A 12,547-nucleotide genomic window follows, 5' to 3' on the forward strand; every position below is an offset into this window, starting at 1 on the left:
AAAAATCCAGGCTCAACCCTGCCTTAGCTTGAGATACCTGGCACATTACGAGTGACTTGGGTCAAACTACGAGGCACATTTCCACTGACCACAGATCAACCTCAGTGACCTCAAGAGACGATGGCTGCTTCTCCATTTATACAATCCTTTATATTAAGTTCGCTTGCTTGCTTGCGTGCTTGCATGCTTGCTTGCGCGCTTACGACCGCGCAAATCTTTCGGTCGTTTTTTAACCCACTTCCCGTGATCCAATCGAGCTGACATTTTGCACACAGACTCGTTGTGCGTGACAATTAATTTTCGTGAAAAAAAAATTCAAATATTTTACACTTTTTAGGGAATTTTTTTAAAATATTTAATTACCAATTGCTTAATGCTGGCAGACAATCATCTGACCCATAGGTGGCAGCCATCTCAAGCCAGAGGACGAGAGGACTCTAGCCGCCACGCATATAAAGGATTTAGAGTGAAAAACTTTGTTTTTACGGGTTATTTTTTCACCATCAGCATCACGACAAGATAACCCTGCAAGGTGCCACACTGCACATTTCGTCATGTTTCCACTTTCCTCTGTCTCGTAGTGCCAATACTGTAAACTCAAGTGAGTGCCACATCTTTCGGGCACCAATCCTCTGATGATGTCATCGTCAGGCCATCATTCCCTGCTAGGGTCTTACCCCGGAACAACCTTTTCTCGAATGCATCTCCAATTTACCACAAAGACCACAGAAGCATATTTACCTCGTATGCATTTCCTACGTGACTTTACCGAAAAAACCTAAGAGTATGAATCCTTGCAGTCACGAAAGCTTCAAATCTAGAATGCATTTCCATTAACCGCACACATAGACCTCCCCTTTATCTCGGATACATTTACAGTGTATGTATTTACCTCAGAATCATTAAAATTTGTTTAGCAACAGACGCATCAGCTGACACTTCATGCGTTAGCGTTTTATCCGTATTTTTATAAGACTTACAATAATAAAGTTCTACAAACCTGATCACACGCGGATACAAAAACAAACATAACCAGACTACAGTACTGGATACAACTTTCAAATTAACATACAATAAAGAGTTATGTTATTCTTTTGCTGCTATACATTTACACACAACGATAATTCTATTTCGTTGCGTTATCATTTGTGGCCGAAAGCTCAGTGGTGACCCTCATCCCTGTAAGATATTTTAACAACAAAAAGTTGTGTGTATGTTTCGTTAAATGATTTGTTCACCTCTGCTATACTTTGAACTCTGGCACTTTTTTTTACATTAAACAACTCTGATGATGATAATGATATGCACTGTCCTCATCAGTTGTTGATTTTTGTTTGCGTTTTGACTGCTTGTGTTGTGGTTATTGCAAACATGATGCCTTGTATAAAGGTGTCAGTTTTTGTACCAGTTGAAAGAGTAAAAACCTATTACTATATTTTGCCACTGATAAAGGAGGTCTCATAGTGTAAAAGCTTTATAGCTCTTCGGATTCCTCCTTCCCGTCTAAACAAAACATTCCGATAATCACGATAAGTAAATGCAGTTGCTATTATTACACCCACATCTCAATGTGCCCCCCTCTTTACCAAACCACCATTAGCCCCCCAAAAACAACAACAAAAGTAGCGGTGGCATCACCGCGGCGCTTAGTGCCAGGCTAGGTGCACCTTAGCCCCCCCCCCCTAACAACAACAACCCCCCAAATAATCGCGAAGTTTCCTCACAGATAAGTCCGCCGACGAGGAAAGCCATCGTCTGCAGCAGAAGCACCACGGCGCCCACCGCCAGCAGCTTGCGGCTGCTCATGTTCTCGATGATCGCGCCCTCCGCCATCTCTTCTTCTCTCTTCTTCACTGCGTGTGGCGATAAGTTCAGAGGAAGGCGGCAGCCACAACAATAACAACAACAACGACCCCACAAATTGTTACGGTGCGACTAAGGCCTTGTCGCAACTGAAGGCCTCTTCGAGCCCTCCGAGCTTGCCTGAGACGATTGGCCGGCGCTCTTCGGCGGGAGCACCCAACCTAAATCCCCCCCCCCTCCTGAACTCCTTAGTAGCTCAACCCGCCTTCACCGCGTGTGACGACGAGTTAAGAGGAAGACGGCAGCCCCAACAATAACAACAACCCAAGTTGTTACGCTGCAACTAAAGGCCTCACGGTGCGACTAAGGCCTCGTCGCAACTGAAGGCCTCTTCGAGCCCTCCGAGCTTGCCTGAGACGATTGGCCGGGGCTCTTCGGCGGGAGCACCCAACCAAACACCCCCTGAACTCCCGAGTGGCTCAACTCGTCTTCACCGCTCCTCTTCCCGCCCTTTTGTTATTCTTACAACTTGGGTCGTCACGGTGTTTTAGTAGAAGGGGGTTTAGCTGTGCACCCCACAGCCGACCACTTACAATTCCCTTACTAATCACCTCAAATATGCACCCCCTTACTAATCACTTCACAATTTAAACCCCCCTACAAATCACCTCAAAATCACCTCACAGTTGCCCCCCTTACTTATCACCTAAGTTGCCCCCCTTACGAATCCTCACAAATCACCTTACAATCACCTAAATGTCGTCCCTCTTAAGAATCTCCTCAAAGCCCTCCTTAAAAATCACCTCACAATTTAAACCCCCTTAAAAATCACCTTAAAATCACCTCACAGTAGTCCTTTAACTATATCCCCTCAAAGCCCTCCTTACAATCCCCTCACAATTTAACCCCCCTTACAAATCACCTCACAGTACTCCTTACAAATCACCTCACAATATTCCTTACAATACCCTCACAATTTAACCCCTTTTAAAATCACCACAAATCACCTCACAGTTGACGTCTTCACGAATTCCCACTCCCTCACAACGACCGCACAAAGTTGTCGGTGCCGGCTTCTCCCTCCTCCTCCTCTTCCTCTTTAAACAAAAACAACGAAGACGACGCCTTCGCCAACTATCGCGGAGAGATGAAGAAAGCAAAGAGGAGAGATTTGATTTCCCTTCACCTCTCACACCACAAACTCAGTCGCTCTCTCTCTCTTCTCCTCTTCGTCTTCGTTGTCGAGAACGAACAAAGCCCATGGGGGCGTAGTGATGGTGGTGGGGTGGAAGCGACGCCAAAAGTTTTTTTTGGTTTTTGTTTGAAGTGTTCAGACCACTCCCTCACAAGCCACGCACAAAGAAAGCCTCCAACAACCCACCACCACCACCACCATTAAGTCCATCATTGTCATTGTTATTTATGAAGCTCACGGGCTTGTGTTGTGTGTGTTTGTGTTGTGTGAGAAGTAAACTGTTACAGCTTCAAATCTAGATTGTCACAGTCGATGTAGAAGTGGAGGGGGGAGGATTTTCGTTGTCTGTGGGGGGGGGGTCGTTGTCTGTGTGGGGGGGGGGGGGTCGTTTGTCTGTGTGGGGGGGGGTCGTTGTCTGTGTGGGGGGGGGGGTCGTTGTCTGTGTGGGGGGGTCGTTGTCTGTGTGGGGGGGGGTCGTTGTCTGTGTGGGGGGGGGGTCGTTGTCTGTGTGGGGGGGGGGTCGTTGTCTGTGTGGGGGGGGGGGGTCGTTGTCTGTGTGGGGGGGGGGTCGTTGTCTGTGTGGGGGGGGTCGTTGTCTGTGTGGGGGGGGGGGGTCGTTGTCTGTGTGGGGGGGGGGTCGTTGTCTGTGTGGGGGGGGGGGTCGTTGTCTGTGTGGGGGGGGGGTCGTTGTCTGTGTGGGGGGGGGGGGGGTCGTTGTCTCTGTGTGTGGGGGGGGGGTGTCTCTGTGTGGGGGGGGGGGGTCGTTGTCTGTGTGGGGGAGGATTGTCGTTGTCTGCGGGGGGGGGGGTCGTTGTCTGTGTGGGGGGGGGGGTCGTTGTCTGTGTAGGGGGGGGGTCGTTGTCTGTGTGGGGGGGGGGTCGTTGTCTGTGTGGGGGAGGATTGTCGTTGTCTGTGTGGGGGGGGGGGTCGTTGTCTGTGTGGGGGGGGGGGTCGTTGTCTGTGTAGGGGGGGGGGTCGTTGTCTGTGTGGGGGGGGGGGGTCGTTGTCTGTGTGGGGGGGGGGTCGTTGTCTGTGTGGGGGGGGGGGGTCGTTGTCTCTGTGTGTGGGGGGGGGGGTGTCTCTGTGTGGGGGGGGGGGGGTCGTTGTCTGTGTGGGGGAGGATTGTCGTTGTCTGTGTGGGGGGGGGGGTCGTTGTCTGTGTGGGGGGGGGGGGTCGTTGTCTGTGTAGGGGGGGGGGTCGTTGTCTGTGTGGGGGGGGGGTCGTTGTCTGTGTGGGGGGAGGGGTCGTTGTCTGTGTGGGGGGGGGGTCGTTGTCTGTGTGGGGGGGGGGGGTCGTTGTCTGTGTGGGGGGGGGGTCGTTGTCTCTGTGTGTGGGGGGGGGGGGGGTGTCTCTGTGGGGGGGGGGGTCGTTGTCTGTGTGGGGGGGGGGTCGTTGTCTGTGTGGGGGGGGGGTCGTTGTCTGTGTGGGGGGGGGGGTGTCTCTGTGTGGGGGAGGTCGTTGTCTGTGTGGGGGGGGGTCGTTGTCTGTGTGGGGGGGGGGGTCGTTGTCTGTGTGGGGGGGGGGGGTCGTTGTCTGTGTGGGGGGGGGGGGGTCGTTGTCTGTGTGGGGGGAAGGGGGTCGTTGTCTGTGTGGGGGGGGGGGGGGTCGTTGTCTGTGTGGGGGGGGGGGGTCGTTGTCTGTGTGGGGGGGGGTCGTTGTCTGTGTGGGGGGGGGGGGTCGTTGTCTGTGTGGGGGGGGGGGTCGTTGTCTGTGTGGGGGGGGGGGGTCGTTGTCTCTGTGTGTGGGGGGGGGTGTCTCTGTGTGGGGTGGGGTCGTTGTCTGTGTGGGGGGGGGTCGTTGTCTGTGTGGGGGGGGGTCGTTGTCTGTGTGGGGGGGGGGGTGTCTCTGTGTGGGGGGGGGGTCGTCTGTGTGGGGGGGGGGGTCGTTGTCTGTGTGGGGGGGGAAGGTCGTTGTCTGTGTGGGGGGGGTCGTTGTCTGTGTGGGGGGGGGGTCGTTGTCTGTGTGGGGGGGGGGTCGTTGTTTGTGTGGGGGGGGGGGTCGTTGTCATTGTGGGGGGGGGTCGTTGTCATTGTGGGGGGGGGTCGTTGTCTTTGTGGGGGGGGGGGTCGTTGTCTTTGTGGGGGGGGGTCGTTGTCATTGTGGGGGGGGGTCGTTGTCTTTGTGGGGGGGGGTCGTTGTCTTTGTGGGGGGGGGGTCGTTGTCTGTGTGGGGGGGGGGTGTCTCTGTGTGGGGGGGGGGGTCGTTGTCTGTGTAGGGGGGGGGTCGTTGTCTGTGTGGGGGGGGGGGTCGTTGTCTGTGTGGGGGGGGGTCGTTGTCTGTGTGGGGGGGGGGGGTCGTTGTCTGTGTGGGGGGGGGGTCGTTGTCTGTGTGGGGGGGGGGGTCGTTGTCTGTGTGGGGGGGGGAAGGTCGTTGTCTGTGTGGGGGGGGGTCGTTGTCTGTGTGGGGGGGGGGGGGTCGTTGTCTGTGTGGGGGGGGGGGTCGTTGTTTGTGTGGGGGGGGGGGGTCGTTGTCATTGTGGGGGGGGTCGTTGTCATTGTGGGGGGGGGGGGTCGTTGTCATTGTGGGGGGGGGTCGTTGTCATTGTGGGGGGGGTCGTTGTCTTTGTGGGGGGGGGGGTCGTTGTCTTTGTGGGGGGGGGGGTCGTTGTCATTGTGGGGGGGGGGGGTCGTTGTCTTTGTGGGGGGGGGTCGTTGTCTTTGTGGGGGGGGAGTCGTTGTCTGTGTGGGGGGGGGGGTCGTTGTCTGTGTGGGGGGGGGGTGTCTCTGTGTGGGGGGGGGTGTCTCTGTGTGGGGGGAGGTCGTTGTCTGTGTGGGGGGGGGGTCGTTGTCTGTGTAGGGGGGGGGGTCGTTGTCTGTGTGGGGGGGGGGGTCGTTGTCTGTGTGGGGGGAGGGGGGTCGTTGTCTGTGTGGGGGGGGTCGTCGTCTGTGTGGGGGGGGGGGGGTCGTTGTCTGTGTGGGGGGTGGGTCGTTGTCTGTGTGGGGGGGGGGGGGTCGTTGTCTGTGTGGGGGGGGTGGTCGTTGTCTCTGTGTGTGGGGGGGGGGGTGTCTCTGTGTGGGGGGGGGGTCGTTGTCTGTGTGGGGGGGGGGGGGTCGTTGTCTGTGTGGGGGGGGGGTCGTTGTCTGTGTGGGGGGGGGGGGTCGTTGTCTGTGTGGGGGGGGGGTGTCTGTGTGGGGGGGGGGTCGTTGTCTGTGTGGGGGGGGGGGGTCGTTGTCTGTGTGGGGGGGGGGGTCGTTGTCTGTGTGGGGGGGGGGTCGTTGTCTGTGTGTGGGGGGGTGGGTCGTTGTCTGTGTGGGGGGGGGGTCGTTGTCTGTGTGGGGGGGGGGGTCGTTGTCTTTGTGGGGGGGGGGGGCGTTGTCATTGTGGGGGGGGGGTCGTTGTCTTTGTGGGGGGGGGGGTCGTTGTGTTCGTGTGGGGGGGGGTCGTTGTCTGTGTGGGGGGGGGGTCGTTGTCTGTGTGGGGGGGGGGGGGGGTTGTTGTCTGTGTGGGGGGGGGGGTCGTTGTCTGTGTGGGGGGGGGGTGTCTCTGTGTGGGGGGGGGGTCGTTGTCTGTGTGGGGGGGGGGTCGTTGTCTTTGTGGGGGGGGGGGGTCGTTGTCTTTGTGTGGGGGGGGGGTCGTTGTCTGTGTGTGGGGGGGGGTCGTTGTCTGTGTGGGGGGGGGGGTCGTTGTCTGTGTGGGGGGGGGGGTCGTTGTCATTGTGGGGGGGGGGTCGTTGTCATTGTGTGGGGGGGGGGTCGTTGTCATTGTGGGGGGGGGGGTCGTTGTCTTTGTGGGGGGGGGGTCGTTGTCTTTGTGGGGGGGGGGTCGTTGTCTGTGTGGGGGGGGTCGTTGTCTTTGTGTGGGGGGGTCGTTGTCTGTGTGTGGGGGGGGGTCGTTGTCATTGTGGGGGGGGGGTCGTTGTCATTGTGGGGGGGGGGGGGGTCGTTGTCTTTGTGTGTGGGGGGGGGTCGTTGTCTGTGTGGGGGGGGGGTCGTTGTCATTGTGGGGAGGGGGGTCGTTGTCATTGTGGGGGGGGGGGTCGTTGTCTTTGTGTGTAGGGGGGGGGTCGTTGTCTGTGTGGGGGGGGGGTCGTTGTCATTGTGGGGGGGGGGTCGTTGTCATTGTGTGGGGGGGGTCGTTGTCATTGTGGGGGGGGGGTCGTTGTCATTGTGGGGGGGGGGGGTCGTTGTCTGTGTGTGGGGGGGATCGTTGTCATTGTGGGGGGGGGAGTCGTCTGTGTGGTGTGGGGTCGTTGTCTGTGTGGGGGGGGGGGGTCGTTGTCATTGTGGGGGGGGGGGGTCGTTGTCATTGTGGGGGGGGGGGGGGTCGTTGTCATTGTGGGGGGGGGGGTCGTTGTCATTGTGGGGGGGGGTCGTTGTCTGTGTGGGGGGGGTCGTTGTCATTGTGGGGGGGGGGGTCGTTGTCATTGTGGGGGGGGGTCGTTGTCATTGTGGGGGGGGGGTCGTTGTCTGTGTGTGTTGGGGGGGGGTCGTTGTCATTGTGGGGGGGGTCGTTGTCATTGTGGGGGTGGGGTCGTTGTCTGTGTGTGGGGGGGGGTCGTTGTCATTGTGGGGAGGGGGGGTCGTTGTCATTGTGGGGGGGGGTGTCGTTGTCATTGTGGGGGGGGTCGTTGTCATTGTGGGGGGGGGGGGTCGTTGTCTGTGTGGGGGGGGGTCGTTGTCTGTGTGGGGGGGGGGGTCGTTGTCTGTGTGTGGGGTGGGTCGTTGTCATTGTGGGGGGGGGGTCGTTGTCATTGTGGGGGGGGGGTCGTTGTCTGTGGGGGGGGGTCGTTGTCATTGTGGGGGGGGGGGGTCGTTGTCTGTGTGGGGGGGGGGGTCGTTGTCTGTGTGGGGGGGGGTCGTTGTCTTTGTGGGGGGGGGTCGTAGTCATTGTGGGGGGGGGGGTCGTTGTCTGTGTGGGGGGGGGGTCGTTGTCATTGTGGGGGGGGGGGTCGTTGTCTTTGTGGGGGGGGGTCGTTGTTATTGTGGGGGGGGGTCGTTGTCTGTGTGGGGGGGGTCGTTGTCTTTGTGGGGGGGGGGTCGTTGTCATTTTGGGGGGGGGGTCGTTGTCTTTGTGGGGGGGGGGGGGTCGTTGTCTGTGTGTGTGGGGGGGGGTCGTTGTCTTTGTGGGGGGGGGGTCGTTGTCATTGTGGGGGGGGGGTCGTTGTCTTTGTGGGGGGGGGGGGTCGTTGTCTTTGTGGGGGGGGGGGGTCGTTGTCATTGTGGGGGGGGGTCGTTGGGGTTGTCTTTGTGGGGGGGGGGGTCGTTGTCTTTGTGGGGGGGGGTCGTTGTCTGTGTGGGGGGGGGGGGTCGTTGTCTTTGTGGGGGGGGGTCGTTGTCATTGTGGGGGGGGGGTCGTTGTCTTTGTGGGGGGGGGTCGTTGTCATTGTGGGGGGGGGGTCATTGTCATTTTGGGGGGGGGGTCGTTGTCTTTGTGGGGGGGGGGGTCGTTGTCATTTTGGGGGGGGGGTCGTTGTCTTTGTGGGGGGGGGGGGTCGTTGTCTGTGTGTGTGGGGGGGGGTCGTTGTCTTTGTGGGGGGGGGTCGTTGTCATTGTGGGGGGGGGTCGTTGTCTTTGTGGGGGGGGGGGTCGTTGTCTTTGTGGGGGGGGGGGGTCGTTGTCATTGTGGGGGGGGGTCGTTGTCTTTGTGGGGGGGGGGGGTCGTTGTCTGTGTGGGGGGGGGGGGGTCGTTGTCTTTGTGGGGGGGGGGTCGTTGTCATTGTGGGGGGGGGGTCGTTGTCTTTGTGGGGGGGGGGGGTCGTTGTCTTTGTGGGGGGGGGTCGTTGTCATTGTGGGGGGGGGGTCGTTGTCTTTGTGGGGGGGGGGGTCGTTGTCTTTGTGGGGGGGGGGGTCGTTGTCATTGTGGGGGGGGGGGGGTCGTTGTCTTTGTGGGGGGGGGGGTCGTTGTCTTTGTGGGGGGGGGGGGTCGTTGTCATTGTGGGGGGGGGGTCGTTGTCATTGTGGGGGGGGGGTCGTTGTCATTGTGGGGGGGGGGGGTCGTTGTCTCTGTGTGGGGGGGGTCGTTGTCTTTGTGGGGGGGGGTCGTTGTCATTGTGGGGGGGGGGTCGTTGTCTGTGTGGGGGGGGGTCGTTGTCTCTGTGTGGGGGGGGGTCGTTGTCTTTGTGGGGGGGGGGGTCGTTGTCTTTGTGGGGGGGGGGGGGGGGTCGTTGTCATTGTGGGGGGGGGGTCGTTGTCATTGTGGGGGGGGGTCGTTGTCTGTGTGGGGGGGGGGTCGTTGTCATTGTGGGGGGGGGGGGGTCGTTGTCATTGTGGGGGGGGGGGGGGGGGGGTCGTTGTCTTTGTGGGGGGGGGGGTCGTTGTCTTTGTGGGGGGGGGGGGTCGTTGTCATTGTGGGGGGGGGTCGTTGTCTTTGTGGGGGGGGGGGTCGTTGTCTGTGTGGGGGGGGGGGTCGTTGTCTTTGTGGGGGGGGGGGGTCGTTGTCATTGTGGGGGGGGGGTCGTTGTCTTTGTGGGGGGGGGGGGTCGTTGTCTTTGTGGGGGGGGGTCGTTGTCATTGTGGGGGGGGGGTCGTTGTCTTTGTGGGGGGGGGTCGTTGTCTTTGTGGGGGGGGGGGGTCGTTGTCATTGTGGGGGGGGGGGTCGTTGTCTTTGTGGGGGGGGGGGTCGTTGTCTTTGTGGGGGGGGGGGGTCGTTGTCATTGTGGGGGGGGGGTCGTTGTCATTGTGGGGGGGGGGTCGTTGTCATTGTGGGGGGGGGGGGGTCGTTGTCTCTGTGTGGGGGGGGTCGTTGTCTTTGTGGGGGGGGGTCGTTGTCATTGTGGGGGGGGGGTCGTTGTCTGTGTGGGGGGGGGTCGTTGTCTCTGTGTGGGGGGGGGGTCGTTGTCTTTGTGGGGGGGGGGTCGTTGTCTTTGTGGGGGGGGGGGGGTCGTTGTCATTGTGGGAGGGGGGTCGTTGTCATTGTGGGGGGGGGTCGTTGTCTGTGTGGGGGGGGGTCGTTGTCATTGTGGGGGGGGGGGGGTCGTTGTCTGTGTGGAGGGGGGTCGTTGTCTTTGTGGGGGGGGGGTCGTTGTCTTTGTGGGGGGGGGGGGGGGTCGTTGTCTTTGTGTGTGGGGGGGTCGTTGTCTGTGTGGGGGGGGGGTCTTTGTCTCTGTGTGGGGGGGGGGGTCGTTGTCTTTGTGGGGGGGGGTCGTTGTCTTTGTGGGGGGGGGGGTCGTTGTCTTTGTGGGGGGGGTCGTTGTCTTTGTGGGGGGGGGTCTTTGTCTCTGTGTGGGGGGGGGGTCGTTGTCTCTGTGGGGGGGGGTCGTTGTCTTTGTGGGGGGGGGTCGTTGTCTTTGTGGGGGGGGGGGTCGTTGTCTTTGTGGGGGGGGGGTCGTTGTCTTTGTGTGTGGGGGGGGTCGTTGTCTGTGTGGGGGGGGGTCTTTGTCTCTGTGTGGGGGGGGGGGTCGTTGTCTGTGTGGGGGTGGGTCGTTGTCTTTGTGGTGGGGGGGTCGTTGTCTTTGTGGGGGGGGTCGTTGTCTCTGTGGGGGGGGGGGTCGTTGTCTTTGTGGGGGGGGGGTCGTTGTCTTTGTGGGGGGGGGGGTCGTTGTCTTTGTGGGGGGGGGTCGTTGTCTCTGCGGGGGGGGGTCGTTGTCTTTGTGGGGGGGGTCGTTGTCTTTGTGGGGGGGGTCGTTGTCTTTGTGGGGGGGGGGTCGTTGTCTCTGTGGGGGGGGGGTCGTTGTCTTTGTGGGGGGGGTCGTTGTCTCTGTGGGGTGGGGTCGTTGTCTTTGTGGGGAGGGGTCGTTGCCTTTGTGGGGGGGGTCGTTGTCTCTGTGGGGGGGGGGGGGTCGTTGTCTTTGTGGGGGGGGTCGTTGTCTTTGTGGGGGGGGTCGTTGTCTTTGTGGGGGGGGGATCTTTGTCTCTGTGTGGGGGGGGGGGGGTCGTTGTCATTGTGGGGGGGGGGGGGGGTCGTTGTCTTTGTGGGGTGGGGGGGGTCGTTGTCATTGTGGGGGGGGGGGGTCGTTGTCTTTGTGGGGGGGGGTCTTTGTCTCTGTGTGGGGGGGGGGGGTCGTTGTCTTTGTGGGGGGGTCGTTGTCTTTGTGGGGGGGGGGGGTCGTTGTCTTTGTGGGGGGGGTCGTTGTCTCTGTGGGGGGGGGGGGTCGTTGTCTTTGTGGGGGGGGTCGTTGTCTCTGTGGGGGGGGGGGTCGTTGTCTTTGTGGGGGGGGGGGGGTCGTTGTCTTTGTGGGGGGGTCGTTGTCTCTGCGGGGGGGGGGTCGTTGTCTTTGTGGGGGGGGTTGTTGTCTTTGTGGGGGGGGTCGTTGTCTTTGTGGGGGGGGGGGGGTCGTTGTCTCTGTGGGGGGGGGTCGTTGTCTTTGTGGGGGGGGGTCGTTGTCTCTGTGGGGGGGGGGGTCGTTGTCTTTGTGGGGGGGGGGGGTGTCGTTGTCTTTGTGGGGGGGGGGGTCGTTGTCTTTGTGGGGGGGGTCGTTGTCTCTGTGGGGGGGGGGGTCGTTGTCTTTGTGGGGGGGGGTCTTTGTCTCTGTGTGGGGGGGGGGGGTCGTTGTCTGTGTGGGGGGGGGTCGTTGTCTTTGTGGGGTGGGGGTCGTTGTCATTGTGGGGGGGGGGGGTCGTTGTCTTTGTGGGGGGGGGGGTCGTTGTCTTTGTGGGGGGGGGGGGTCGTTGTCATTGTGGGGGGGGGTCGTTGTCTTTGTGGGGGGGGGGGTCGTTGTCTGTGTGGGGGGGGGGGGGGGTCGTTGTCTTTGTGGGGGGGGGGTCGTTGTCATTGTGGGGGGGGGGGTCGTTGTCTTTGTGGGGGGGGGGGTCGTTGTCTTTGTGGGGGGGGGTCGTTGTCATTGTGGGGGGGGGGTCGTTGTCTTTGTGGGGGGGGGGGGTCGTTGTCTTTGTGGGGGGGGGGGGGTCGTTGTCATTGTGGGGGGGGGGTCGTTGTCTTTGTGGGGGGGGGGGTCGTTGTCTTTGTGGGGGGGGGGGGGTCGTTGTCATTGTGGGGGGGGGGTCGTTGTCATTGTGGGGGGGGGTCGTTGTCATTGTGGGGGGGGGGGGGTCGTTGTCTTTGTGGGGGGGGGTCTTTGTCTCTGTGTGGGGGGGGGGGGTCGTTGTCTTTGTGGGGGGGTCGTTGTCTTTGTGGGGGGGGGGGGGGGTCGTTGTCTTTGTGGGGGGGGTCGTTGTCTCTGTGGGGGGGGGGGTCGTTGTCTTTGTGGGGGGGGTCGTTGTCTCTGTGGGGGGGGGGGGTCGTTGTCTTTGTGGGGGGGGGGGGTCGTTGTCTTTGTGGGGGGGTCGTTGTCTCTGCGGGGGGGGGTCGTTGTCTTTGTGGGGGGGGTTGTTGTCTTTGTGGGGGGGGTCGTTGTCTTTGTGGGGGGGGGGGGTCGTTGTCTCTGTGGGGGGGGGGTCGTTGTCTTTGTGGGGGGGGGGTCGTTGTCTCTGTGGGGGGGGGGTCGTTGTCTTTGTGGGGGGGGGGTGTCGTTGTCTTTGTGGGGGGGGGGGGGTCGTTGTCTTTGTGGGGGGGGTCGTTGTCTCTGTGGGGGGGGGGTCGTTGTCTTTGTGGGGGGGGGTCTTTGTCTCTGTGTGGGGGGGGGGGGTCGTTGTCTGTGTGGGGGGGGGTCGTTGTCTTTGTGGGGTGGGGGGTCGTTGTCATTGTGGGGGGGGGGGGGTCGTTGTCATTGT

At 61.2% G+C, this 12,547-nt stretch overlaps 1 protein-coding gene across 6 annotated transcripts in view; it reads right to left on the reverse strand.

Annotated features, from left to right (window-relative positions):
• The window catches only part of WLS (Wnt ligand secretion mediator), a 109,611-nt gene that overhangs the window by 43,062 nt on the left and 54,002 nt on the right, over positions 1 to 12,547 (reverse strand). For 2 of the 6 annotated variants that reach the window (XM_078883092.1, XM_078883102.1), the window contains exon 2: positions 1,725 to 1,848. In XM_078883092.1, coding sequence (XP_078739218.1) covers positions 1,725 to 1,833 — 109 coding nt within the window. In that variant the 5' untranslated portion in view covers positions 1,834 to 1,848. Of the gene's footprint in view, positions 1 to 1,724; positions 1,854 to 2,810; positions 3,079 to 12,547 lie in introns of those variants that run through there. The other 4 variants (XM_078883076.1, XM_078883067.1, XM_078883100.1 and 1 more) reach the window with 4 other exon arrangements.

The sequence above is a fragment of the Lampetra fluviatilis genome, chromosome 3 (genome assembly GCF_964198595.1).
Source record: "Lampetra fluviatilis chromosome 3, kcLamFluv1.1, whole genome shotgun sequence".
Classification (NCBI taxonomy): Eukaryota; Metazoa; Chordata; class Hyperoartia; order Petromyzontiformes; family Petromyzontidae; genus Lampetra; species Lampetra fluviatilis.